A 27,144-nucleotide genomic window follows, 5' to 3' on the forward strand; every position below is an offset into this window, starting at 1 on the left:
AAAAAAGGAAGGAAGGAAGGCAAATTGAAAGGTAGAGAGGCAGGCAAAAATGGGAATTTAGGCAAAAAGGAAGAAGGAAAGAAAAAATGGAAAGAAGACGAAAGAAAGAAGGGAGGAAAGAAAATGGAAAAAAGAAGGCAAAAAGAATAAACAAAGGAAAGAATGAAAGGGCAAAAAACAAAGAAGGAAAGACAGACAGAAAGGAGAAAGAAGGCAGAAGGAAAGAATGCAAAACAGAAGTAAAGAAATGAGGCAAAAAAGAAAGAAAAAGGAAAGGTTGCAAAAAAGGAAGAGGGGGAAAAAAGACAGAAAGAATGAAGGAAAGCAAAACAAAGAAAGGAAAGAAGGCCAAAGAGAGAATGAAAGAAAGAAGGCAAAAATAAAGAATGCAAAACGAAAGTAAGAAAAGAAGGCAAAAAAGTAGGAAAGAGGAAAAAAGGTAATAAGGAAGGAGGGAAAGCAAGAAGGAAAGAAAGAAGGAAAAAGGTAAAGAAGGCAAGAAATAAAGATGCAAAAAAAAGCAAAGAAGGCAAAAAAGAGAGAAGGAAAGAAAGAATGAAATGCACAAGAGAGCAAAGGAAGAAAGAAGGAAAGAAGTAAAAAAGCATGAAAAAAGGTAAAGTCAAAAAATAAAGAAAGAATTTAAAAAAAAGGAAAGTAGGCAAACAAACTAAGGAAAAGAGGAAAGAAAAAAGGACAGGCAAAAATAAAGAAAGAAGCAACGAAAGAAGGATAGAAGGCAAGTAAGACAGAAGAAATAAAATATTGGATACTAAAACCCAAATTACGCCCCACCTATGTTTAAATAAAACTGTCACAAGTGTGTGGCAAAGTAAAGATGATTACGTTTGGTTTTCTTACTGGGAAAAGTTTATTAAAGAACCATTGGTGAAACTGAGTACAGGAACACAATATGGTAATCTCTGAAATAGCAGCAGTCCACTTCAAAACGAATTTGCAACAGCATTGGAAGGAGACAGGAATTGATAAAAGCTGCAATGTGCCCTGCGCTCACTTCAAATGCGTCCTACTATCATATCAGCCAACAGCAACATGAAGTCACTCAAAGCAACATCAACCAGAGGCTTAAGTAGGCTGTAATGGGAGGAAACTAAATTGGAAGGATACATCAGACCACTGGGTGAAGAGAGGTGGCTGAAAGCCCCTTAAAGTAAGTATATTATACATATTATTTTAGTAAAATCAAAAGGTCTTGGCTAACGCCAGACCTAAAGAAAGAACTCGCAGGCCCGTTAGGGCTTGTTTGTCATGGTAGCACCTCTAACTTTTGTAATAAACTACCAATGGCTCTTTTAGTGAAGGTTGAAGGTTTCAGTGAACTTCTACATTTGAATCCCAAATTTCACAAAACATTTCCAGGCATCTTAAGAGTTCAGAAACCTTCAGCCACAGCTCCTCTGCTATGGCGGAGGGGCGTCGCCCATCCCCTGCCAGCGTCCTCAAAATGGCAGGAAAGGAAAAATAAAACAATAATAAACATGTTTATTGTCGTTTTATTTTTCCTTTTCTGCTGAGTCTTTGGAGGCGGGGCCATGGCGGGCGACAGGTGCAGGGGAAATGGTAGTACACTGTGATCAGTGTGCATGACGGTTTGGCCGGCTGTCTCAACTCGTCCAAACCGGGTCTACAGTGCCATTGACATAACAGAAGGACTGTCCTCTGCAATACAGCACCCACACCCACTGATGTATCTGACAGTATGTATATATAGGTTTAATCTCTATAAAAAGTTAAATCCGCTGTTATATTTATGGTGCTACATAATGGTGGAAGGACTGTCCCCTGCAATAAAGTAGATTGACTTCTGTATTGTTTGCCGACAGAATCAATCTCACAGCTTGTTTGTGATTGCAGCGGAGAGTGTGTCAGTGCAGAAGAGCCTAGCAACAGCCTTGCAGGGCTTGCCCTCCTACCAATGGCACTTAATTTATAAATGGCGTACAATGTATTATTTTGTTGTGGGTATAAAAATTCTATCCAGTCAATCAATAACGTACCATTAACATACTGAAAGTAGCAGGTGAAACACACCGGAGAAGGCACAGACAACATCACCAAATTGGCTTAATTTCTCAGACACAATAGCTGCAGAACTGTTCACAGGGTGGCAGGGAGAACAAACTGTAGGCTGTGCTCAGCATCTCAAACAAAGTGAAAGTGCAACCCCGCCAAAAACTGTGCCAACAAAGTCAGCACCATCAGAAGTAACAAATGCAAAGCAAAACATGCACATAAAATATTTAGTGTGCGAGGCTTTAAGGGCAAGACCCCATAATGATCTACGAATTCCATTGCAATGAAAAAATGTAATGAGCCAGCCCTCAAATTTCACACAAATGTTTCTCTACTTTCCGAAATGTGGAAGATAGGAGATAATGAAGAAAGGCACGCACACCTTGAACAAGTTAGTATAGAACACTATAGCCCAACACACAATGTAGACAGTCCCTCAAGACACAGCCTTCTGATACTTTCCACGAGGTGGAAGGAAAATCATGGAACTACCAAAAAGAAATTCAGAAAATGTATGTTTGAACGATGATGGGTTTATTCTAAATATGTAGGTCTGTTACAATCAAGATTAAGTGCCATTCTCAGGTCAGAACATCTCTTTTTTCCAACACTTAATATTAGCTCCTGAATGTGCATCTATTATGCCGACAACAAAGACCAAAGCCCTCTTTTCGAGGCCTCAGCATGACTGCCTCATTCTCAAAAACTGGTGTACATGATCTAATATGTTCCCAATTTACATCTGCCATGCCCTATTTTACTTTCACATTTCTACTGGTCTCTGACCTTCTAAGCAGCTACAAAATTAAGGGGGTTTCTGAAGTAGCTCCACTTTAATATATCTTTGCATTAATTCATAAACCTAACTTCACTTGTGTAAAAATAAACATTACCATCATGTTAAAGCAGCTTTTGCAATAAACAATTATAAACTGTTCTGGCAAGGAAGCCTCCACTGTTCATATACTGTTCCACAATTAGTTTTAATGTTCTGCTGTCACTGAAGTCCACTGTCTATTTTCTGTATGTTTCATAGCCCTTTGACTAAGAACCAAGTGATCAATGTTAAAGCTAGAGGTCACCATGCAGGACCCGAGTATCATGGAGGCAGGTGAGGGACAGGCTACATAGTTCTTATATTTGTTAAGCAATACTATGTATTTCTACAGCATTTGCTTTAAGAGAATCATTTTCAAATATGAACATACATCCGCTCATTTTGAGGATATTATCTTCGCATTATTACTTGCAATTGCACTGCACTGTTCCTTCTCACTCCCCTATGGTGCAGAGTGGCATCCTTAGGGTACAGTATATGGTGTTCAGTGAGTGCTCTGGGAATTGAATGCAGGATGTTGATATAGTGTAACTAGAATTCAGTGTAAAGTTGATGAATAGTGTCTAAGACACAATGCAGTGTACAATGGTCTCCAAGCTTTCGGGGTCAGACACAGACACAGGATCCCTGCCTGCATCACAGACGGCTATCACTCAGGGTGCCCCCCCCCACCGATGCGACTCAGGTCTGACACCAATACCCAGACTGCCATTACCCTTCTGTCGTGGAACCCCGCTACCGCTGAGTCTTAGGGGAGTTTGAGCCCCTCCAGCAAATTTAACTATGGCGGCAGGTCTTGCGCGACTCTATCCTATCCTTCGTTTGCTTTTGTTGCCCTCAGTTTTGTTGTGCCCTATGTCCCTGGTTACATTTGAACTGCACTGCTCCTGCATTACTCGCACGTTACTCGATGCTGCGACTTGTCAACACCACTCTGTCTTTCCTCAGATATTGCCGCAAGCTTTGATGTAGTTACAGCGCACTGAGTGTTTTATTGTCATGTAGCTATCAACTCAGCTGTACACTGTCACTGGCAATCTGTTTTCTTCCCCCCTTTCTCCGCCTGTTGCATAAGTGATGCCACACCTATATGCCCTGCTAATTCTATTCTTTGCATATTACCCAAAGCCGTGTCTTGGCAGCGCCACCCCACCTTTTCTTAGGGCATTGCCGTAAGCTTAGATGTAATTAATGTACTCTGAATTTTCATTGCCAGGTTGTAATCAGTCCAAGTGTGCCTAGCCGCTGGCAATTCATTTTCTCCCTCCCCCTTCACCCCCTTTTTTTCCTTTCTCATCTGTTACATGAGTGTTAAACAAACAAAAGAAAAAGTTAATAAAAATGATTTAAACATAAGACAGAATGCAGTGTACTAGTTTAGTTCAATGTGAAGGGGTATTGTAGATAGGATTGATTACAGCAGGGTTGGTGTCTCGATGCAGGCCAATGTAGTAGTGTCCTTAGATTACAGTGCACTGAAAAGCCAGACTCCCTTGATCCCAACTTGCAAACCCACACTTAAACGGAGGGATTTTAAAGGGGGCTGGATATGGAGCCAGAAACTGTGATAATGCTCTAAAAAGAAGAATCCATAATTAGGACAAGATAAGATAAAACGTCAGCCAAGACCAGAAAAAAAATCATCTTAAAAACAAAACTTTCTTTAATGTCAAGCTGTCGAGACAAGAGAAAAAGGAGCAGTTATGTGTTACACTAAAGTAATATGAGCCATTAATGTGGAGTTCCTATAATGCTCATCAGCTTTTTACCCAGGAGTGCTGTGTAGACATCATGGCTTGGGAAAGTTACAGGTTTGTACTGTTCCATTAGCCATTTTTTGGACACATAAAAACCTTCCTCCCTATGATGTAGAAGTATACTACTATAGGGCAGTTGAATCTGTGCTTTCTTGTCTATTAAATCAATCAGCTCTTAGTGCACAATTTCACTAATTTGTTGCCCTAATAACCATCCATTCATCCAACTTGAATCTTGTCATTCATAAAAAGAGCAGCACCAATTTTCATTTGACTCCACATAATGTTGCTTTCTCATCTATACTTGTATGTAATCTGATTTGGCAGCTTGTAGGGCTTGCGATCCATAGAAATAGATATCAACATCCCTCATCCTCGAGTGTCCCAGCATTGAGTGAGACCATTGGCTAATTGTACTGCTGGTCTTGGCCCTTTTTACAGGGCCATCCCCAAACACTTTGCCTTCACCTCCTTTGTTCTGAAAGCGTTTTTGTTGGCTTTTAGGACTCTGTGCACTTGACTACTGCTAGCTAGTGCTAAAGTGCTAGTGGCTCTCCTTTAAACATTATGAAATTGGCTTACACCCAATTAGCACATTAAATTTACTTGTAAGTCCCTAGTATAGTGGTACTACATGTACACAGGGCCTGAAAATTGAATACTGTTAGTGGGCCTGTGCCACTGATTGTTCCATCCACCTAAGTAGCCCTTTTAAACATGTCTCAGGCCTGGCATTGCAGCCTGTGTGTGCACTGCCATTTCGACCAGGCAAAACAAACTTTTTGCCAGGCCTAAACCTCCCTTTACAATACATATAAGTCACGCCTAGGTTAGGTCCTAAATGGCCCATAGGAAAGGGCATTTAAAAAGTTTTACAAGTACTTTTAAGTTTCGCATGTCCAGGTAGTGAAAAACTCACAAATTTGTTTTTCACTACTGCAAGGCCTAACTCTCCCATAAGATAACAGTGGGTTGCCTTTTTACATATAATAAGTGCTAACTTTCGATTGGGAACAGGTGAACATTTCATGGTTGATGTCTGAGAGATTGTAACGAAAACGTTTCTTAAACAATTTTGAAAATGCTCCTTTTAGAAAGTTTGCATTTTCCTGTCCTGTATGGTTCCTACAGCCTGTTCCTCTGTCACCTGCCTTGGTGTAGTTGGCCATTGGACTTTATTTATTTCTCCCAGGCAGCTGCACAATAGAGTTATTATGTGTGCCTAGATGAGCCATCAACTCGCAGGATGGGGGCAGCGGAGCTGGGCACAGCCCCACTTGCAACTAAATAGGCTGTGCCTTGCCCTCACACAAAGGACTTGTCTTGACTGTATTGTTCATGCAGCCAATTTGGAGCCAGGAAAGAGGAGGCTTGAAACTTCAAGAACTTCAAAGTGAATTTTCTAGACACTTCTCCCACTTCAAAGAAGGCAGTAGGTAGATCCACTTTTCAATACATTCCCGGACCTGTGGTTACTACAGAAGAAAGACTGCTGTGCTGATAGAAAAACTGCTACACTGCTGCCCTGCTACTATGCTGCCTGCTGCCCTGCTTGCTGAGAAGGAAGACTGGACCTACATTCTTCATTACAGGCTGAAGTGACTATAAGGGTTATCTGACTGACATCCTGTTCTGAGCTACAGGGACATAACTAGCTCCAGATGCTCCCTGCAACTGTACAGCTGACCTGCTGCCTGGACCTGCTACTGGACATATAACTGGACCTGCGTGAGCCCTGCTGGTGTGAGTTTCTGACCCCCAAGATCCTAGACCCTTGGTGTGGCATCAGTTGTGCTCCTCTCCAAAGATCAGGAGAAATCCTGAAATTTTGGGCTCTTTGCAAATGCAAACATGCCTGTTCGTGCCAAGATCTTGCTGGCCGCACCTCCTGCCAATGTGAAGCTCTGGTGAAACTGACTCTTTATGCCACAGCGACCACCAGTGAAGCTAGACAATGCAAGATCTGCGCTACAGCATCAACAGTTTCCAGTGAATGCCAACATGAAACTCCAGCAACGACCGCCTGCGACACCTGACAGGATCTTTGTGCTACAGCGTTGACAGTCCATGATGCCTGACCTGCTCTTCACGCTACATTGGTGACCATCTGTGACTCTCTCCCTGCACCTCACTGCTCCATTCACCATGAACAGAACTCTCCGTGCTAGACTTTGAAGGTAGCTCTTTCAGTGGGACTAACCTAGACCCTGTATCTAGTTTGAGCTCCATCACGGTTGGCCTGAACTTGTGACTTGCACCTGGTCTTGTACGACCAGATAATTGCGACTGGCTATTTGTGCTTTTAGGCACTTTACTTACCTGAAAGATTTAAAATTACATGTCTTTGCTTCCACTGATTGGAGTTTTGTTGTTTTGGTCATATACAATTTATTATCTTTTACTCTATATTTTAAATTTCTCTTGTGTTGTCTTCTCACTGTATTACTGTTTGAAGTGCTGCATGACTTCACACTTTGCCTCTAAGTTAAGCCTGGCTGTTTTTGTGGCAAGTTACCTCGGGGTTAAGCATAGGATAATTTGGGGTTTGCTTGTGCTTTACCCTGACAAAGACTGAAGTTGCTGCCCTAAGTAGGGTATCACCCCCTCAACTGGTAACCCAATTTCCAATATTTACCAACTGGAGTAGAGGCATCTGTGTGTGAAGTATCAGTTTCGGGAAACATAGGTAGCATAGCTAATCATGTCATTAGTGATAATGTAAATGCAGCTTTGGATGACATGCAGTAGATTATATAGCTTTGCATGGTGGAAGGCAAGTGACAAATAGTATGTTTAACGCGTTAGGAATGTGCATATATATCAAGCTGGAATGTCACCAGACTTAGTTATTTTTTAATTGTTTTTCATTTTATTTTTATTATTTGTAAGGCGCTTAGAAATTACTGGGTTTCCTTTTGCTGGAAGGCAAAAGAACTTTGGGAATGGGCCACCCCGGAATCAGTGTATTACCCAAATGCAAAGGCTTTAAGAGCTCGCCTTAAAGCATGGTAGTGTCCAAAGATTTGATACTCCGCGCCAAAGGTGTTCCATAGTTCTGCCATCACGTGACAAAAGGAACAGCTGCTGCGGCACATTTTTTCACATGACGTGTATTTAATATAAAGAGGCATGATGATTATAGGGGTGGCAGGGAACCTAGGGCACTAACATGTTTTTTAAACCTGATCTCTCTAAATCATAGAATATCTTATGGGCAAACAGAGAGCGTTGAATTGTACGCTTTGCTCAACTGGTTGCCACTGTAGGGAACACTATGCTTTCAAAATGAAATTAAATTTTTGCAGTTTGCAGGAAGTCTGTGCAGCTGAATTTTGAATTTGCTTCAATGTGTTTATCAAATAAAGTGACGGCCCAAATACAGGCTGCTATAATAATCAAACCCAGATACAATCAAGGCAGATACAAGTATGGAATGTTTAACGGTCAAGAAAGGAAGGGTTTTACTGACGACGCAGGGTCAAGAAACATGAGAATATGACCAAATTAATATGTGCAGAACGAGAGGAGTCATGGTTGATTGTAAATCCTAACTCTCCGGCTTTGGGGCTGCAGATGGCAGAGAACCCAGGTCAGAAGGCCATAAGATATTATTCCAACAAACATGGTTATTAGCCAGGAGCAAGAGGTCCATCTTGCCATCATTTACGTTTCTGAATGTACGATTCATCCACTTTTAAATGGTAATCAGGCCTTCCTTTAGCATTATTGATGATTTTTTAGGCCAAGTGACAATCTGATATCCTCAGAAACAGTTGATCTCCTGGAGACGTATCCCTATTTTTTTTTAGTGTCCATAAACTTTGATTACAGAAAACTTGGTTAACTGTAGATTTTGCCATAGATATTTATATAGCTGCTTTTAAATAAAATAGGATCTTTGTTTATCCCTCTAATTATACGCCTCTAGCTAGTTGAAGTAGATTATCTTTATGCGAAAAGCGTATCTCTCCTGAAAAGTTGGTCAACAAAGTCATGACTGCTTCCCTATGAGCAGTGCAGGTTTAGGGAGACTCTTCTACACTTGATTTCATATCTCTTGGGTGTCTTTAGGCGAAATATACAATTCAAAGTTATCAACCTCTTTATATGCCATTTTTCAACTTTTCTTCAGCTTTCAAGAATGTTGATTGCTCTTTAATTTGGTCTAATTTGAAATTTCATATGCTTAAGGAGCTCTATACAAGTAAAGATAAAGGTACAACTCAATGCAGCCAATGAATTTAGCTCCATTTAACCTATTAAAAATGGCTTAAGTATAGGTGTGTTGTGGCCTCTCTGCTGTTTTCCCTACAATGCGCTGATTTACCAGCAGAGCTAAAATAAAATGCTATCTTTCCTGTCAAATTTGAATGAACCGCTGACCTATCCCTTAATGCATACTGATGACACTGTGTTATTAGATCTTAGACTCCCAGGTCTTCACAGGAAACTGGAGGCTTTAACCCCTTGTGTGCCCATGACGAGCTGGACTCGTCATGAACCCCGCCCGCTAATGTAACGGCCGGCACAGGGCGGGGAAAGGGCGTGGCACACAAGGGGTTAAAGCAATTTGTTGAAAATCATGTCCTTCAAACCAGTACTCAGAAAATAAAGATTGTTATCTTTCGAAAATCACCTGTCAAAAAGAGTTGTACCTGGAACATACATAAGGTAACAATAGACACATTTCATGAATATATGTATTTAAATATGTTCTATAAATCAAACCTTAGTATTGTTCTCCTTTTTGATAGTCAGAACATAACAACATGCTCAACCAAACTGGAGCTAAGTCTCATTAATTGGAGTGGGCTTATTGAGTTTCTTTCTAGTCATTAATCAACTAGAATGTGACCCCTTGTTAAGAGAGTGCACCACTAAATTGCAGGCAGTACTAGCTCATGGTATTAAATATCTTACTTCATAAGAGATCAACTCATTTGAGAGTATTGAAAGCCATTTATTGAAATCCTGCATAAATGTAGGAACATCCCTGTCTATTGATGCCATTCATCTTTCATCAGGGATGGTAGGTACAGTTTATAGTGGTTTAGGTCAGATTATCTAGGCATGGTATAGCATCAAACTAGTTGAGCCAGGGTCTCTGTGAGCCTTTGTTTATTTAGAATTGAACTGCACAAACAACCACAATACATTCTCTAGATTGGAAACGTAGGCCTGGGATACCATGGTCATTAAAAAAAATAGATGTATATTTCCTTTGTTTGAAGCAGTATTTGAAAAGTTGGATCAAGAGTTTAATGAAGTCAAAAAGTTAGAGGAAAAGTATCTACAATGTTTACAAATAGAATGGGGATTAAAGTAATATTATTGTTTCAATTAATTAAGATTCATACAAAGCACTTACCTTTATAAATCATCAATTAAGCCAAAAGCCAGTGATCTCTCTGTAGATCTTTTCTTCATTTGTTTGCTGAGTGCAATTCAGTTTGTCTACAAAGTGATTTGGTTTATATATTGGACTGGTGTTGTACTATTGTTGCAGGCTGCTGTTTTGTGTGTCTGCTGGGTAGCGGCCAGTGTTGCGGAGGAGTTGCGCGGCGGACGGGAGGTGAAGTAGGGGGACGGGATCACAGGACAAAATAAAACAAGCATTGGCATAGCCACTAGGTCTCGCTTTTGGGACCTTCTAAGTATTTAGTTATGCAGCACCATATCCTTGGTGCAACAACATCAACCGTTGCATGGCTAAAAACTTATAAGGTCCCAAAGGCGAGACCTATTGGCTATGCCAATGCTTGTTTTGAAAATAGAAAATCGAATCGAGCCTCTCCAGAAATGAGGGACTTATGCTGCCTTGATTGACTCATGAAATAGTGCATATAATCTGTTTGCCCAACCTTCTGGGTCCAATTTGTACCCTGAGGCAGTATGTTGTTGGGTCCTAGTGCTCTATTTAATCTTAAAAATGTTATAGCTAGCTTGAACTGTGCTATGGTGATTATCTCTTCATCTTGGATCATGCAGAGCATGATGTTAAAATTAAGATAATTTTTATTCATTGTAAAAGAATTATCCTCTATTTTATCTTACAGGCAGTATAAGGCGATGAAGTGGTCTAGCCAACTATGGAGGCCTACTCCATTCCCCTTGTCGTGTATCTTTGGTGTGTCCAGGCCATTGATTACCACCCAAAATTAGCTACATTTTTTTCATGCCAATGAACTTATGTATCAGTTGGCAAATGTGCTTGTTGTGTTTTCTTTTCATTTCCCAGGTTAATTTTTATAGTGTTTTGTTTTAAGCTTGAGTGTTTGGTCGCTATAGAAACAAAATGTTTCCCCCCCCAATTTGTAGGACAGTCAGGAAGAACTGTATGCAATTTTACATGCATGCTAACTTGGATACTAAAGTTAGATACTTTTATATTAATTTTTTTTATGTCAAAGTTCTTTTTTTTCAACATGACTTTCAGATGACAATAAAATGCATGAAAACATTAAGGACTTAATATGAGCAATACAGTCTAATAAGGATACTGCTTCCCATTTTGGGAAGTTCAAACGTCCCTTCCCTATACTTAAGTCATATCAGCTTTGTTAAACCGATGTGTAGGGCTTTATAGAACAAACAACTGTTATAAACTTGCCCCAACTATACCACCCCTCCCCCCTCCCTTCCCTGGTGGTGATGGACTCTTCTTGATCTTACGCCTGGGCAGTCAGAAATTTGTCAGGTAGTAGGGAGATGCTCCCATGCAGCTCAACCTGCTCTCTAAACCTCATGGGTAGGCCTCGTGAATGTAGGGGCATAGTCGGACCCGGGCCCTGACTATATTAAAACTGGAATAAGTGCATGGCTCTTAATGAGGGTGGGCATACTGCTAGGGGGTGCCCCTGGGAGAGAAAGGAAACCAGCGGGCCCCATTTACATTCAAATTTCTTGTATTCATCTCTGAAAATATACGCTAATCTTTCCATGGTAAGTATTCTCTAGAGGCGTGAGTGCCACAACGACAAGGCTGGCACTTCTTCCTTTTTCCAGGCTGCTGCTATTGTCGTTTTGGCCGCCTCTAAACAATCCCACATTATTGCCTTATCGGCTCTCGTCTGGTGGTCTGGGTCTCTGATGCCCAAAAGTTCTCCCTCTATGGATGTCGGTATGGGGTATCCCAGTATGTCCTTAATGTGTGTTAGAATCTCCTCCCAGAATGTTCAGATCGTAGGGCAATCCAACCATTTGTGGCGGAAGTCCCCGAGAAGGCCGCATCCCTGCCAGCAGAGATCGGAGGTCCCCGGAAATATTTTTTGATTTTAGTGGGATATAGGTACCAATCACGGAGGGTTTTGTAATGGGCCTCTCTTAAAACCAATGAGTGATTATTCTTGGCTATATTGGACCTTAAGTGTTTCCATTCCTCTTCTGAAATCTCCCTCCCAGAAAGTCCTGTATCGCGCCCGTGGTGCATGTAATGTCGAGAGTAAAAGACCGTAGAGAGAGGAGATCACCCCTTTCATGGTGCCCGCCCTCTGTACAAACTGCTCTATTGGATTTCGTTCTCTGTTGGCTGCTTCCCTGATCTGTGGCTGGGATACCTAATGTTTAAGTTGGAAATATTGGAAGTGGTCGCTGCTTGCGACATGGAACTGTCTTTGGCAGCTCTCAAATGTAAGCCCATCGAAATTGTGAAAAAGGTCTGAGATCATCAAGCAGCCCTCCTCCCTCCATGTGTCCAATTGGGCCCTCTCGCAGTCCTGGGGGGAAGTCTGGGTTGAGGTGGATAGGGGTGTAAGGCGAAGGGAAGGATTTCCATCTCCCTTCTCTTGCAACGTCGTCCCATACTTTGAGGGTGGTTCATGTCGGGGTACTGATGTATACATTGGCTAGCCTGTCTTTCTTCTGTTTCCAGAGTACATCCCACATCTATCTGCCCACTATTACCCTGTCCATGTGGAGCCAATGTTTGTCAGACTCCCCCATGGACCACTCCACTACCACCCTCAGTTGGACTGCTTTGTAGTACAGGTTAAAATCTGGTAACGCCGCTCACCCCTCCCTCTGCGCGTGTCGTAATGTGTGGAATGGCAGATAAGCCCTCCCACCCTGCCATATGAACTTATTGATAAGAGAGAGAAGTTTGGTCAGGAGATCGCGATCCAGATCGCCTGGAAGTGCCTGAAATAGATAAGGTAGCTTTGGGAGCATTGTCATTTTTATGGCCTTTATCCGTCCAAGCCAAGAAATATACAGAGGTTTCTAGCGCTTGAGGTCTTGTAGGAGCTGGGACATCAAGGGGGGGGATAGTTGGCCTTATAGAGATTATCCGTGGGGTGAGTTGAATACCCAGGTATTGAATGGAATGTTTGGCCCATGGGAAAGGGGTCTGTCCCTGGAGCTGCTGTAGTTCTCCTTCTGGGATCGTAAGATTTAAAATAAAGAATTTTGACAGGTCGACTTTGAAGCCCGCTACCGCTTCAAATTTTCCATGCTCTGCCTGCAATACCTGTAATGAGGGGTCTGGGTCTGTAAGCATCATCAAGATATCGTCCGCAAAGAGTGATGCCTAAGGGCCTATTCTCCCAATATTCTCCCAACACATATCTCTTTAATCTCCGGGATAGCCCTGAACTCAATTGCCAGAGGTTTGATGCTCGAGGCAAATAAAGGAGGCGAGAGTGGGCAACCTTGTCTCATGCCTCTGCAAATGGGAGTGATGTCGACCCGTTGGCCTGGACTCTTGAGTGTAGATGCCTATAGTTATCTCTGACCATGTTAATAAACCTTTCCACAAAGCTGAAGAGTTGCATGGTAAGAAAGAGGAACTACCAATCCACCCTGTCAAAGGCCTTTTCGGCATCTGGGCCCACCAACATCGCCGAAATTTTAAATTTGGAGACTTTTTTTGATCAGGTGTATAGTCCGCCGAATATTGTCATGCGTCTATCTACCCTTTATGAATGAAGCCAGATTGATCAGGGTGGATTAGTGCAGGCATCAGGTTCTCTATTCTTGTGGCCGGTATGGCTGAGAACAGTTTAATAGTGCAATTGGCCTGTAGGAGGTGCAGCTCTGGTTTTTTTCCCTGTCTTGGGAATAACGGTGAATACTGCCTCAGCCATGGAATTCGACACTATGGTGCCCTCCGCAATTGCATTGAACAGAGAAGTGAGGTGTGGTATAAGCTCCGACGCGTCTGTTATATAGAAGTGCACTGTCAAACCATGGGGCCCAGGGGCTTTGTGTGGTTTGAGTTACAAAATTGCCTGTCCTACGTCCTCTGGAGTGATTGGGCCATTTAGTTGGTTGTTCACGGAGGGCGGGACTTGGGGCAGATCTAGGAAGTCTAAGTATCGTTATTGCAGTTCTTTATCCGGGGGTGTGCCTGTGTAAAGATCTTTATAGAATTCTCCAAATATGCGTGCCTTTACCTCTTCCGCGTGCGTTAAGTTGCCTTCCCCATCACATATGCCCCCTATGTATTCTCATTCCCTTTTTCTGCGTAGCTGTCTGGCTAGACGAGTTCCCACCTTGCCTCCCTGGACTTAGGATTTCTGACTGAGCCGTAATAGAGTGTACTCTGCCCTATTTGTGTAAATCGCCTTGATTTTCCCCTTCAATGCACTGAGCTGTCATTGCAACATCTGTGAGCGCGTCATCTTATGGTCTCTCTCTACTCTCTCCAGTTTGGCCTTGCCTTAGTCCTCCGCTTATTCAGTGTGGAATTTAATTCAATATGAGGACCGTTTTAAACATGTCCCAGTTGTTTTGGGGTGATGTGGCCTGGGGTTGGTTTAACTCAAAATATTCAGTAATTGTTGCTCTCAGTTGGTCCTGGAGTACCCTGACCCTGGTTACCGAAATCGAGAACTACCATCTATGTGTGCCTGCCACGTTGCATCCCAAGATAGGCTGATTGTCAGTAAACAATGATCTGAAATAGTGATTGGAAGTATCTTCGCTGCTTGGAGAGATCCCAGTAGGGGCTGACTTATAAATATGTGGTCCAACCTGGAGAATGTCAAATGTACGTGTGAGAGGCAGAGGCGTAACGAAAACTGAGGGGCTCCCCCTGCAAGGTACAAGGAGGGGCCCCCTTCGGCCTCTATCAAGAGCTCCCCGGCCATAATGCTGTGTTGAGGGCGCCCCTTGGAGCTTGGGGGCCCCCCCGCACTGCGGGGGCTGCGGGGGCCTGTGTTACACCCCTGGTGAGAAGAAGGTTTAATCTATGATGGTTTGGTGTAACGTCCGCCATGCGTCCCTCAGACCTAAGGCTTGTATTTTCTGTTTGATCCTTTTGGGAAACTTGCGTGTGGCCGGCCTATGGGGATGAGTACTATCCAGCTCAGCATGCCAGGTTAGGTTAAAGTCACCCATAAGAACCGTTGGGCCTTCTGCGAGCCCACCTATCGGTTCTAATAGGGTGGTCAAGAACGCTGGCTGTCCTGTGTTGAGTGCGTAAGCTGAGATTAATGTGCATTGCCTGCCTCTCAATTTTCCCTTTACCATGATCACTCTGCCCTCTCTGCCTTTATGGCTTCAGGTTGGAATTTTGCCGAGCTCCGAAACAACAGTGCGACTCACTTTCACATTCCATGAGGCTATTGATACCATCTCATAAGCACCCACTCCCTCCTCCTCCCATGCACCGCCTTCGCAGCCCACAACCTCCCCACCAACCTCTCCCGTCCTGATCAAAAACTGTCTAAGCTGGCATAGGAGAGACCCCTTGTAGCCCCATCTTGCATGATTTGTCCGACTGTCCCTTGTATCCACCACCACTTCCCCCCCCTAAAACAAAGTGAACAAATAACCCACGGGTCCCCAGCTGGTCCAATCTTGGAGGCGGAGATCATAGTAACGGGCAACTTGGACAGTGCCCGCAGCCTCGACCGTCGGTTGCTTTGTGCAAAGATAATCAAGTAACAGTCTATTTTAGACTATGGTCCATTGTGGGAAGTCGATTGTAAATGCCGTGTGGACTAGGCTTCGCCGTCTGTTCGCCCTTATGTCTGCAAGTCCAGAGGTATTGCTGCCCTTGTGTAAGAGTGTAGCACTCACGGTAGCCCTCATCATCGCTTTATCTTCATTTTTGGCTGGGCTTGTCTTTGGAGATCGTGCGCCATTGAGAGGTAGTATCTTTTGTCGCGCCCGGCCCTTTTGCGTGCCCCTGGCTGCCCTCGACGTTTGGGAGACCCAGAATGTGAAGTCCTTCCTCCAGGTCGAAGATGTGGTGAGATTTATTGTTAAATTCGAAGGCCAAACCAAAGGGGAATGTCCATCTGTACCTCATGTTGTCCTCTCAAAGCTTAGATGTTATCGGTCTGAGTTGTTGTCTGTGCACTAATGTAGAAGGGGCCAGATGCTGGAACAGCAGACACTTGTAACTTGGAAAGAGGTCTCATCTTTCTTTCTTGCAGCTTGAAGGATCGCTTCTTTTGTTTTAGAAGATTGACATGGATGTTGTGTGTACGGCGCCATTCACCCGACTGCTGATTTCCCAGGCGATGTGCCCTATCGATCTTCATCTTGCGCGACCTCAAAATCTCAGCGAAAAGCCCCTCAATTAAGGCTTCCAGGTTCGGCCCCTCTGCTCCTTCTTCTAGGTCCCTTATTCTAATGTTCTCCCTCTGGGACCTGTTTTCTAAATATTCTGCCTTCAAGGGCACCTGTTGAAGTTGTGTCTGGAGTTCCTGTTCTCTTTCACGTAGCTTCACTGTGCGATTGCCCAACTCTTGTGTCTGGCCTTCTATCTCCAGGACTCTAGTGCCTATAGACTCCACGGAATCCACATCTTGCTGGAGGGCAGTCATGCGATCGGTGAGGTCGGCTTTTAGCTGGTCCATGGAAGACCGTATGTCTTGCTTAATCTCTGTTCAGAACACAGATTTGAATTCCCTGTGTGAGGCCACCAGATCCTCTCTGGTGAGTGCCATCATGCTTGATTGTCCCCCTTCGTTGTGGGCTTGTCTCTTCTCGGTAGGCGCAAAAAAGTTAGAGGCCTTGTTCACTGCCTTTTTCATGGCATATGGACAGTGTTGTAGACCTTCTCCTCATGGGAGGTCAACCCCCATCCAAGCGTCGACCCCTTGTGTTGGCTACTTATGTTCTTTGGCCTTCTATCAGTGAGATGCAGGTTCAGCAATAGCTGTCTCTCCATTCAACATTTGGCGGCCATCTTAGGATCAGGTGTGTAATGTGTCCCTAAGGGCACTGGAGCGCTGCTCAGCTGCTTTAGACAAGTTGGGTGCGCCAGCTTATATTCCAGTCTACCTAACCCCAGCAAATTGCCCATTCTGGCTTCATTTTGTGCCTCCTGTACACCCCCGTCCGGGCGACATCATGGGGTCGGGCACGTCCCTCAGGCTTCATCCCCGCTCAGAGTCTGTTCACACCAGCTACGGTGCGGTTGTACTTGAGGGTTGGGGGGGTCGGCCAACCACTGGTTTTCACCACCCCCCCACTCACCTCCTCAACAGGGCGGGTAAGTCTCTGCCTTGTCACATGGTCACACCCCGGGGTCGCTTTCCATTCACACCGCGGGGGCTCTTCACTGCACTTTATGGCCCCAGCAGTCAGTGCGCTTCTCTCATGGTGCCCATCCTCCGGGTAGGGGCACAACCACCAGGCCTCAACCGCTCCGCCATCCCCGAGTGGACAAGGCCATTGGCGCCATTTTGCGTACTTGCTCCGCTCCTTGGCACTTCAGATTTCCACAAAAATCCGTTCCTTGTGTGAGTCGGATTTGGTCCACCGGGCTCCTGGTGCAGTCATTCAACTTTCCGAAACCTTTCGGTCAAAAGCTGGCTCTCGTGCTGTCCCGTAGCTATGTCCGACAGATACGGGGCTCCGGAGCTGGTGTGGATCGCGTCCACCCAGCCATCTTGCCTGGCCACGCACCCCTTTTATATTAATTTGAAGTCTTTTTGTGATTCCAGTTTTAACAGTCTCTGGTCTTCTGTATGTGGATCCAGAACAGAGATTGTATTTTTTGCTTATATGATTTAAAAGATGAAACAGCCGCGATTTTTGTATGTTCCATGGCTGTCTCAATTATTTGCTGTGCAGTTAATTAAATTTTCTTGAAACGTAATATTGTAAAGTTATCCTGCTATTGCATTTCTGATTCAACCTATTTTGGTAAAAGTTTGTAATCGACTTTTTAAATATCATGATAATTTTTAAATGTAGTGTATCCTGTAGAATATGCTAAGTAAAATTAATTTGATTTGAATCTTTGTGATAAACCAAAACTCTAATAATTTGTGAGCGGTAGCCTAATGTGAACTATATTTCTTTGTATTCAGCTTAAGCCCACTTTTGAAATTTAAATAAATATGTACACTTGCTTATATCTATATATATTTGCATGTTTTCACAATCCATCCCATATGTCATGTTGTTATGTAAGCATACTTTGTGAGTACTTAGTACATTTATTGTTTGTCATTCATGAATAATGTACATTTGTGCAAACTGCAGCTATTTGATGCCAAATGTCTACTTTATTCCTGGTAAAAGTATTTGTGTGTTCCATGTTTTTACTACTTCTGCTCCTTTTCTAGTTTCTAAATAATTTAATAGAGAGTCATCATAATGATTTTAATACGCAAAATTGCTTTCCTCAATTGCCTTCTTCAAACACTCATATCCACCTAGTACATGAAGCCAAGGTTTGAAAAATGCGAATTATTATTTTTTTTTTTATATGAAGTCCATTCTTAAATGTCCATTTTGTTTCGCACACAGCTTTCAACGTGCAAACACCAGTTAAATTTGTCTATTTTTCTCCCTTTCAGTACTAACCACATTTGTTCTTCTTTCAGTTTGGAGAGTGCATGTTCATTGCAGTGAATGGGGATGGAGAAGAAAGCGAGGATGACTTGCGCAGGAAGCTCTATGTCCTGAAAAGACTCTGTGAGGCTTATTTCGGCCTGGTTACGATTGACGGCAGTCTTATTAAGAAGGAGTATGTAAATATCTAAATCAATCAATTATTTCGATCTACTATTTTCCTTGGAGCAGTACTAAATACTAATTTAGTGACAAACTCACCAGATTTGTTTTTGGTTAGTAGTGATGTGGTAGTTAAAGAACTGAGAGTCTGTGGGTTCAGCACCAAAGTCAGCTGTGTACCTTTCCTCATTGAGCTATGCTTATTTTTTTTTTAATTATAGCAGACAATTTCCTGCCCCAACCCAATACTAAGACAAAATAGTTCTGTTTTCTTTTTCCACAAAATTCCTGCAGTGCCTCCTATGTTCCCTCCAACTCGCCAGGCTGCAAGAGTACACCAATTCTGCAGTACTCTGTACATGTAATTCTCCCCAAAATACTTACTTCGGTCTTCATGCAGGCTCACACGAGTAGCACCAAACAATTGACATTTATAGTAACCTCACAACCAATATAGCTCGTACTTATCTATTAATTCCTGCCTGCTCCAAAGAAAACACAACTATTATTCAGTAGCCTTCTCTGATCTCCCTTACACATCTCACCCCCCCCATTTTCTTCCACAATTATCGCACTGTTTCTATATCCAGAAAACACGACTTCATAAACAGAACAAGTTTTCAGCTCTTTAGTCCTGCAAACAAATCTAAGCTTATGACTAATTAACTTCAATGTCCAAATTATAGCGTTGCATGACCTATTGATTCATATCAAAAGATTCATGAAAACTTTACCCAGGACACTCACAGTTAATAGGTAAAGAAAAATGGTAGCTGTTAATTTCTCAAAACTATAGTTTTGAGTATTTCACTGACTTGGATGTACATGTCACCTGCTAGAATCACAAGGTATAGTGAATAGGGCAAAGGTGGTTTCCCTAAGTCTGCTAGCCACATGAAGGATACGGATACCTGCTTGAAACTGTATGAAAATAGCTCCATTTTGTAATGCAATGCAGACAGAAATCAAGAAATCAACATTGATCTTGGATAGTTGATCAGGCATTGTCTGTTGGTTCCTCGGAGTGTCTCATCAAACCGGTAGGGTGGATATATACAGCTACTAGTTGTATTAGCCATCAGGTACACAGCAACTTCAAAGATGACCCCAAGCCCATTGTCACTGGAAAAGTAGGTGTTCTCCTTCATTAAATGTTCTGAAAAAGAGGATACACTATGAATTGTTATTGACTCTGTTAAACCTCTCATGACATTGGATATGACTTAAACATCGCTTCCACAATTTGCTCATTGTAGACGTGTGCATTTGCTGTGGTAGTTCTGGTGATACAGATTTGTATTGTACTGGGCTAGTGTGACTATGGTAAGTAATTTATTGGTTAAGCAAATTTTATAGGTTTCAATGTGTCTTACAGTCCTTGGATGCACATTTTGAACTTGCTCCTTTGAAGAAATGTTTAAAAGAAATGCTCAGCACAAAATGTTTTTGAAATATCTATATGTGGCTACATCTATTGAATATAATAATATTAATTGTTTCTTTTTATGCACCAGATTTACCTACCATATGCTTACAGTTTTGTAGTGAGGTCTCGATCTCCTGGCCACTAGAGATGTATTCATGTTTAAAATGTACATATGTGTTGATATTGCACATCTAACCATCCAGTGCCTTTATTCTTTACATATCTGCAGACTGCATTTAGCTTTCAAGCTGGTTCTCATAGTCCTGATATCATGAGTTATCTACTGAGTCTACCACATGACAAATAGGTATGTCTAGCTACAGCCTTAGCAGTGTGCCAGAGCTCATGTGACAAACAAAATAAATAACATAGAGGGACCTTTTGCTACTCCCATTCAATCACTAATTGCTTTGGGGGGGTCAGGACCCTTCAGTCATTGCTTGATAAAAGCACTTTTCATGGCACAAGTGGTGATCAACCAACATCAAATCCACAGAGTCCCAATATGCAGGCTACCCAAGTGAACACCTCTGCTGCCTCCTGGCACGGCATTCGGTTAAATTTTGGTAGGGCATATGGGAGACCGTGATTGAGATTGATATGCAAGTTCCCCAGCTTCCACAGACTTGTAATTGAAGCGAAGCCTGTATACTGGAGCTCCGACTGAGGGGTGCAAACTAGGAGGACAGTGCCTGCTGCTGCCTCCTATTAAGCTTAAATTTGGTGAGCCGTTCCAAGCACTATTACAAGCACTCTACTTGGGCAATTCGTATGACCAATTATTATTAGTCTATGCCACATTACTCTGGCTATGCAGACCCTTTGCTGCTGTGATCTTTACCCAGGTTTTTTTGTGGTCCACTCTCTAACTCAGATGGTGAAAATTGTGCTGTCCTGATGATTACTCTAATTGATCTTTATCCGGTCAAAATGGAGACATGATTCACGTGGTGTAATTGGATCTTATTCATGACTGATTTACAATTACGTATGTGGTCCTGTACCCACCAGCTTCTTGTTCCATTTTTAGGTCTCGCCTTGCTCTCGCGTAAGCGATCGCAAAGCGAGACTATTGTAAGGGGCTTTTAAAAGTGCTCCCAAAAAGCGGATTGCATGGCTAGCACGCGCACAATCACGCGCATCGTGCCGCCATGCAATACGTTTGGCATCACACTTCAAAGGGTCCGCTCCCCCGTCTGGAATGCGCTCCCCCGCCAAACGCGCGCGCCACACTCCGCCGGGCTTGTCTTGTGTGTGTCACTTTGCCACGTTCGAGAGGGTATTCTCAAGCTTCAGACTGATGATAAATGGCCAATTGTATAAGGCTGTGCCCATCTCAAGTTTTAGTTGGTGATCGGAGCTAGTGAGTTGCACAATTACTGAGCATGCATGCTTAATCTGTTTATATATTGCCAGTGCTAGAAATACTTTCCTCTCCTTTACTCTAGTTACGTGCTGTGGCGTATTTCCACTGAGAGGTACTGCGCAGAAAATGGAAAATGTTGTAAGGCTTAGAAGTAGTTGCCACATTTGAAGTCAAACGTATCCGTGGGTATTGTATCCATCTGTACGTATTTTTTCTATGGGCAATTTAAAAAAAGGTATTCATTTGGATGGTTAAATATCACCCTTTCTGTAAGCATTTTAACGGCATTATATTTATTCACCAGTCAGTTGTATTTTATTAGTACTCTGCAAACTGCCATTGTAGGAAACATGGCAACCCAATTGTTGAACATTTGGTAACATGCGCCTTTGGTTTTGAATGTAGGAATGCTATTACTATTTAAATTAATATATTGATAACACTGAATCGGTGTGATTCTTCAAGGCATACCCAGTGCGTAAGTAGGTTATACCCAGTGCATAAGTAGGTTATACCCAGTGTGTAATTAGGTTATTCCTGAAACTCTTTCTTGTCCACAGTTAGGCATCAGACGAACATGTGGCAGCATGTTTTTGAACAACTCTCACAGCCGAATTTCTAGGCGAGGTGGTGGTGCGCTATTGTTGTTTCTTATGAGAGCTGTATTGCTTTAAACTTAATTGAAGTGTGTCCTGTTATTTCTCTCTCCGATAGAGTACGCTACGCTGCGAGTTTTTTCAGGTGCGTCAAATATGACCGGGCACTACAGACAAGTAAAAAAAAAAATAACGCATTATACATAGCATACATTTGACTATCTGTGAAGTAACTTTTGCCTGCAGCCAGTATTGTCTGACATTCCACATCCTGCTGCACTCTTGAGATGTGTGTTGCATTGAGGGGAAGCTTTAAACAAAATTACTGTAAAGGCTCTAAAACGAGCCCTGATGATTTTTTTGTTCACTGCTGTAGTGGTAAAAGTGCGTATCCTGTAACTAACGTAATAGTATTATTTTTATCTTCAGACTGCATTTTACTTTTGTTTTATATGTGCTTCTGGCCTCTGCTCATTCAGCGGCTGTTTGGTCACTAACAAGTAACAGGAGGTTATACGCATTAAGAGACTTTTGAGCCTCGATAAACAGGCTTTGTTTAGAAGAGAGCAGACACTTAGCTGAGGCTCCGTTAACCCGAGGTGCGCAGCCAATTATTTTATGGAAAGTTGTTGCCTCGATGCACCACGCGTTCGCTTTAACGCGATTATACGGTAACATTTTATCGTTCCCTTTCAGACTATTGGCGGGGTCAGACGGGAGTAAATTGACGTCACCTGATTCCCCGGATATTGGCGAATCCCTCTGTATCCGGTAGAGCGGCCCCGCTTCTTTAAACACTGGTAAAGCGTCGCCCCAAGCTTCCACCCCACCGGTAACAGGGAGTGGGGGTTTGCGAATCCCAGCTTCTTTGTGCTGTGTCCGCTCTCTGCAGCCATCCACCCTTCCCTTGTTGATGTGTGTGCACAGGGTGTAGTGAAGCATCGGCCAGGCCGGCTGCTAAGAAGGCTTTGTGCATTCACACACTGCAAGCGTCAGGGTGACAGAGAAAGGGGCTTGAAAAGACGCAGCTGTGGGGTGTTTATTAAAAGAATAAAGTGTTTGCTAAAGGACATGTTGTTCTTGGAAACTTTTTCTTGGAAACTTAGACACGGATGCGCTTACTTTTACTCAAGAACGGTGTGAGTTTTGTTTAATCCACGTGGAGTTCACGAAGAGTGGCAAGTTAAAAACAAGCATGTGCAATGCATTAGGTCTCGCATTTACGCGAGTTTGAGCTATTGACATTGCAAATAACAATGCCTATTGGCATTGTCATTTACAATGCCAATAGCTTTAACTTGTGTAACTGCGAGACCTATTGCATTGCAAATGCTTGTTATATATTCTTTCTTATTTGGGCCTGCATATTTCGATTGGAATTGCTTTGAGCACGGTTTTAGTTGGTGTTTTACTTGCACTGTGTCGCACACAGTATTTCTCTTGCACATTATTTGTATAAAGCATGATGCAATATATGAATTGAATATATTCCCACTAGATAGTTCCTTTGGTGTCTTTATTAATATATATTTTTCAATAATCCTGATCAATCAGGCATAATATCATGGCAGTGTCTCAACACTCTACTAGGGCCAAGTGTGTCACTTAATCACCTTTGTTCAGCTTTCCTTAGTGAGCTATGACACACTTTCGGATTCCTTCAAATAAGTCATTTGTTGCTAAGGGAGAGACCGAGTCCCCTTCCATTATCCATACCAGAAAATAGGATAATATTTACCAATCTGAAGCCCTGTGAGAGGACTAGGAACTTATGACTGTGGCAGAATTGTCTTTTGTGAAAATAGTATCTTCAGTAGCCTTCCTCGACCATTAAAATATTTGTGTCCGATAGACAAATTAGTACAGGATTCACAGGTGTGAAAAGCTAAACATTGTGGTCTTCTGCATAGTCAACTGATTGTTTGCCAGGTTTACACATTTTCTGGAGAGCAGCTCGAAATCCATACAAGCCACAGATTTCTAGTCCTAGTACTCCCTTGTACTTCCTCAACCGGCTGAAGTACGTTTTATGGATATATGCATTTCTACATGTAACCTTTTTTTCTTCACATAGGCTTGCAGAAAATGTTTTGCTTTGGTAACTGCCATATCCTTAATTCATAAAACCAGGAATGTGAAATTTTATTGAGTAAATTCCCCATCCTATTCAGAGAATCTGAACTTGTGAATTTTATGAATATAAATCAAACTTGCAAAGGTTGACAATCTGCCAGTATGGCAGCTTTTTCACTGCCGTAAATAAAGAGTTATAGGCAAGAAAGAGAGTATTTGGGGTAATCCAGCTAAAGGCAATGCTGATATTCAAACCATTACGTTTTTTTGTATTAATAAACACCCTGCACCCTGCAAATACACTTAAATCTACTCCCATTTAAGGCAGGAGTAATTGCCTTTTCAATGTGGGAAAAGAAGAAGGACTTTCCCATAGTAGGTAGAGCAAAATGCATCTCTACACTGTTTTTTTTTTTTTATAAATCTGACTGAGTAAATTAAACCCATTCGAAGTACTCCTGAAAATCTACAAATGGGATCAATTTCCAAGAGTATTCCTGGGAATCCTTGTGAATCCCATAAAAGTAGGAATCCATACCAAATTTAGAACACCTAATGGAATAGATTTATTTGTTTGCCTTATGCTTCTGACTGTGATTTCTATTTGTAACAAGCATTTGCAATGCATTAGGTCTCGCATTTGTATAAGCTAGAGCTATTTGCGTTGTAAATGGCATTGTTTTTTCCTTTTTTTTATGTGTAGTGGAGTGCGATATAAAGTAAATCAGATGATTTGTTTTCATATATATTTATGCTCAGTTCGAGGTGATCCTTGTGGGACTGAATGAATGGAGTTTTTAACTGCTTTAATGCAAAGGTAAAACAAAAAGTAACACAAAAATAATATACAACCGTAGGAAGACTGGGAAGTCAGAAAAGGCAGAATTCAAGTTAGATGCAGCTTTGTAAAAAGCAACAAGGGGTGGGGAGCGGAAAGTAACAGTGCAGAACCATACGGAATGAATGATTATCTTTGTGTTTGTGTGCTCTTACTCTGTCTCGTATATTACAGACACTGGTAGAAAAAAGGCAATGCAAACTCAACACAGCTACTGAATAATCCTTAAAAATTATGCCAGGTCCTGGATGTGGCAGCAGCCTTTCGGGTGGTGCTATGAGCAGTACTAAAGAGCAGCAGCTATTCAGTGAAGGCTTTAACCTCTTGATGTTGTTTACCCTGGGCGTTCTATATGGAGCTTGATACTGCAGCACATAGGGAACAGCTGTTTTAGTAAGAGGGTGGGTTTTGTCATTCCTGAGGCAGATCTGTTAATTTACGCCCGTCCCCTACAAGAAGCAAGGCACACCACAGGCAGCTTAAAAAACACACAAATTCCTTGCCGTACTGAGATCAGATAACGAGAAGCAAACTCTTCCGCCCAACACAAAAGTTAGAGCAACAGCACCAGCTACAATTTTACAAAACCATAAATTTATTTTAGTAATATCCTGAAGCAAGGTGAGTTTGGGATGTGATTTGTAACAATTTTAAAATTAAAAGAACTTTGAAAAAGTAACCATGAGCCTCTCTCCCCCTAACAGCTTACAGCACTATTACAGTTAAAACAAGCATTGGTAACGCACAGACAACGGGCGAGACAAGCAAAATGGGCAACTGACAATAAGATGGTAAACAAGCAGTGACAGCAGGTGGTGTTGTGAGGGAGGGGGTGGCACAGACTGGCTGCTGACTGCTGGGGAGAGAAAATCATGAGACATATTACAAGTAATTTTTTCAGACGGGTCTGCAATGGTTGGGCTAGGATGTGAGAGCGATGGAAACAAGCAGCCTGAGATTTATGGGCTGATGAGGGAGATGAGCTATACGTGGTGCGTGGATGTTGTGAGAGCTGGCAGGGAGGGGTCCCGGCAGAGAGACTCCGGGTGCGAGGCTCTGCAAGTTTTAAGTGTAGGCGTTTGTCCTGTTGCTGTTGCGATGCCTTTGCAACGTTAATAGATGTGCTATAGTCTTTGGAATCATTGTACACAAAGCTGTATTTATGATGTTCTTACCTTAATGATACGCTCTGTATTTAGGGCACGGCTCTTACTTTGGGGCCTTGAAATGGAATAAAGCGCCATACTCATGATCGCCGGCGTCCACCTCCTAAAAGCACACTTCAGTGTAATCAAGGGAATGCCCTTCCCAGGCGCTATTACCCAGGGAAGTAAAATAGAGGAATGGGTTAAGGGTGGGTGCATGGTGTGAGGGTAACTGACTAACAGAAACGAAACCACCAAATGAACAAGCCCGGCGGAGCGTGGCGCGCGCGCGCTTGGCGGGGGAGCGCATTCCAGGCGGGGGAGCGGACCCTTTGAAGTGCGATGCCAAAGCGGATTGCATGGCGGCACGATGCGCGTGATTGTGCGCGTGCTAGCCATGCAATCCGCTTTTGGGAGCACTTTGAAATGCCCCTTTACAATAGTCTCAGTTTGCGATCGCTTACGCGATAGCAAGGCGAGACCTAAAAATCAAGAGAGTGAAGGAAGAGGGAAACAAAGGTCGGAACTCACCCTCCTTATATACAGTGTCACAATCAAGAATGAGTCAACCTTGAGTCATGTAGTGTTGGTCCACTGAATATAGGGGAAATACTTTTTTCTAGAAGGAACTCTCACTCACTGAATTTTATCCAGTGACATGCTTCATCATCGAGTTCTTCCCAACCATACGAGGGTTGGAGCATGCTGCGTCCTCTTTCCTTACAAGGGAGCACTTTGTAAGGAAAAAGGATGTGGGATGCATATGAGGTAATCTTTAAAACTGCCTAGGTGGTGCCCAAATCAGTATTTATTCATGGGTCCATCTGACAAGGTTAAAAACTGGGGAAAACAGGCTACTTGGGGTTACTATCACTCCTTGCCCTTTAAGTGTGATCAACTGGTTTCTGCCACGTACCCCAATCCGGTGGCTTTCGTCAGGATCAGTATGTCTCTATTAATACCCTTTTGGGAAAGGGTGACTGGGTATTTATTTAACCATACCATGCCACACACATGCATGGTACACTGCTGTAATAGCTTTCTTAGAAGAAGGACCTGCTGAGGATAAGAAACACATCCCTTCTCAACGGAGGACCATGTGTATGGTCCAAAACATGGTTCTGGTATGACCTGTATAGCATAAAAAAAGAGAAAGG

General features: G+C 42.7%; 1 protein-coding gene across 2 annotated transcripts in view; it reads left to right on the plus strand.

The window, feature by feature from the left end:
* Nucleotides 1–27,144, plus strand: part of HPS1 (HPS1 biogenesis of lysosomal organelles complex 3 subunit 1) — a 365,168-nt gene that overhangs the window by 69,908 nt on the left and 268,116 nt on the right. For both annotated transcript variants that reach the window (XM_085606326.1, XM_085606327.1), the window contains exon 5: nucleotides 18,414–18,556. In XM_085606326.1, coding sequence (XP_085462452.1) covers nucleotides 18,414–18,556 — 143 coding nt within the window. The remainder of the gene's footprint in view (nucleotides 1–18,413; nucleotides 18,557–27,144) is intronic.

This window comes from Triturus cristatus, chromosome 1_2, assembly GCF_964204655.1.
Source record: "Triturus cristatus chromosome 1_2, aTriCri1.1, whole genome shotgun sequence".
In the NCBI taxonomy this organism is placed as follows: domain Eukaryota; kingdom Metazoa; phylum Chordata; class Amphibia; order Caudata; family Salamandridae; genus Triturus; species Triturus cristatus.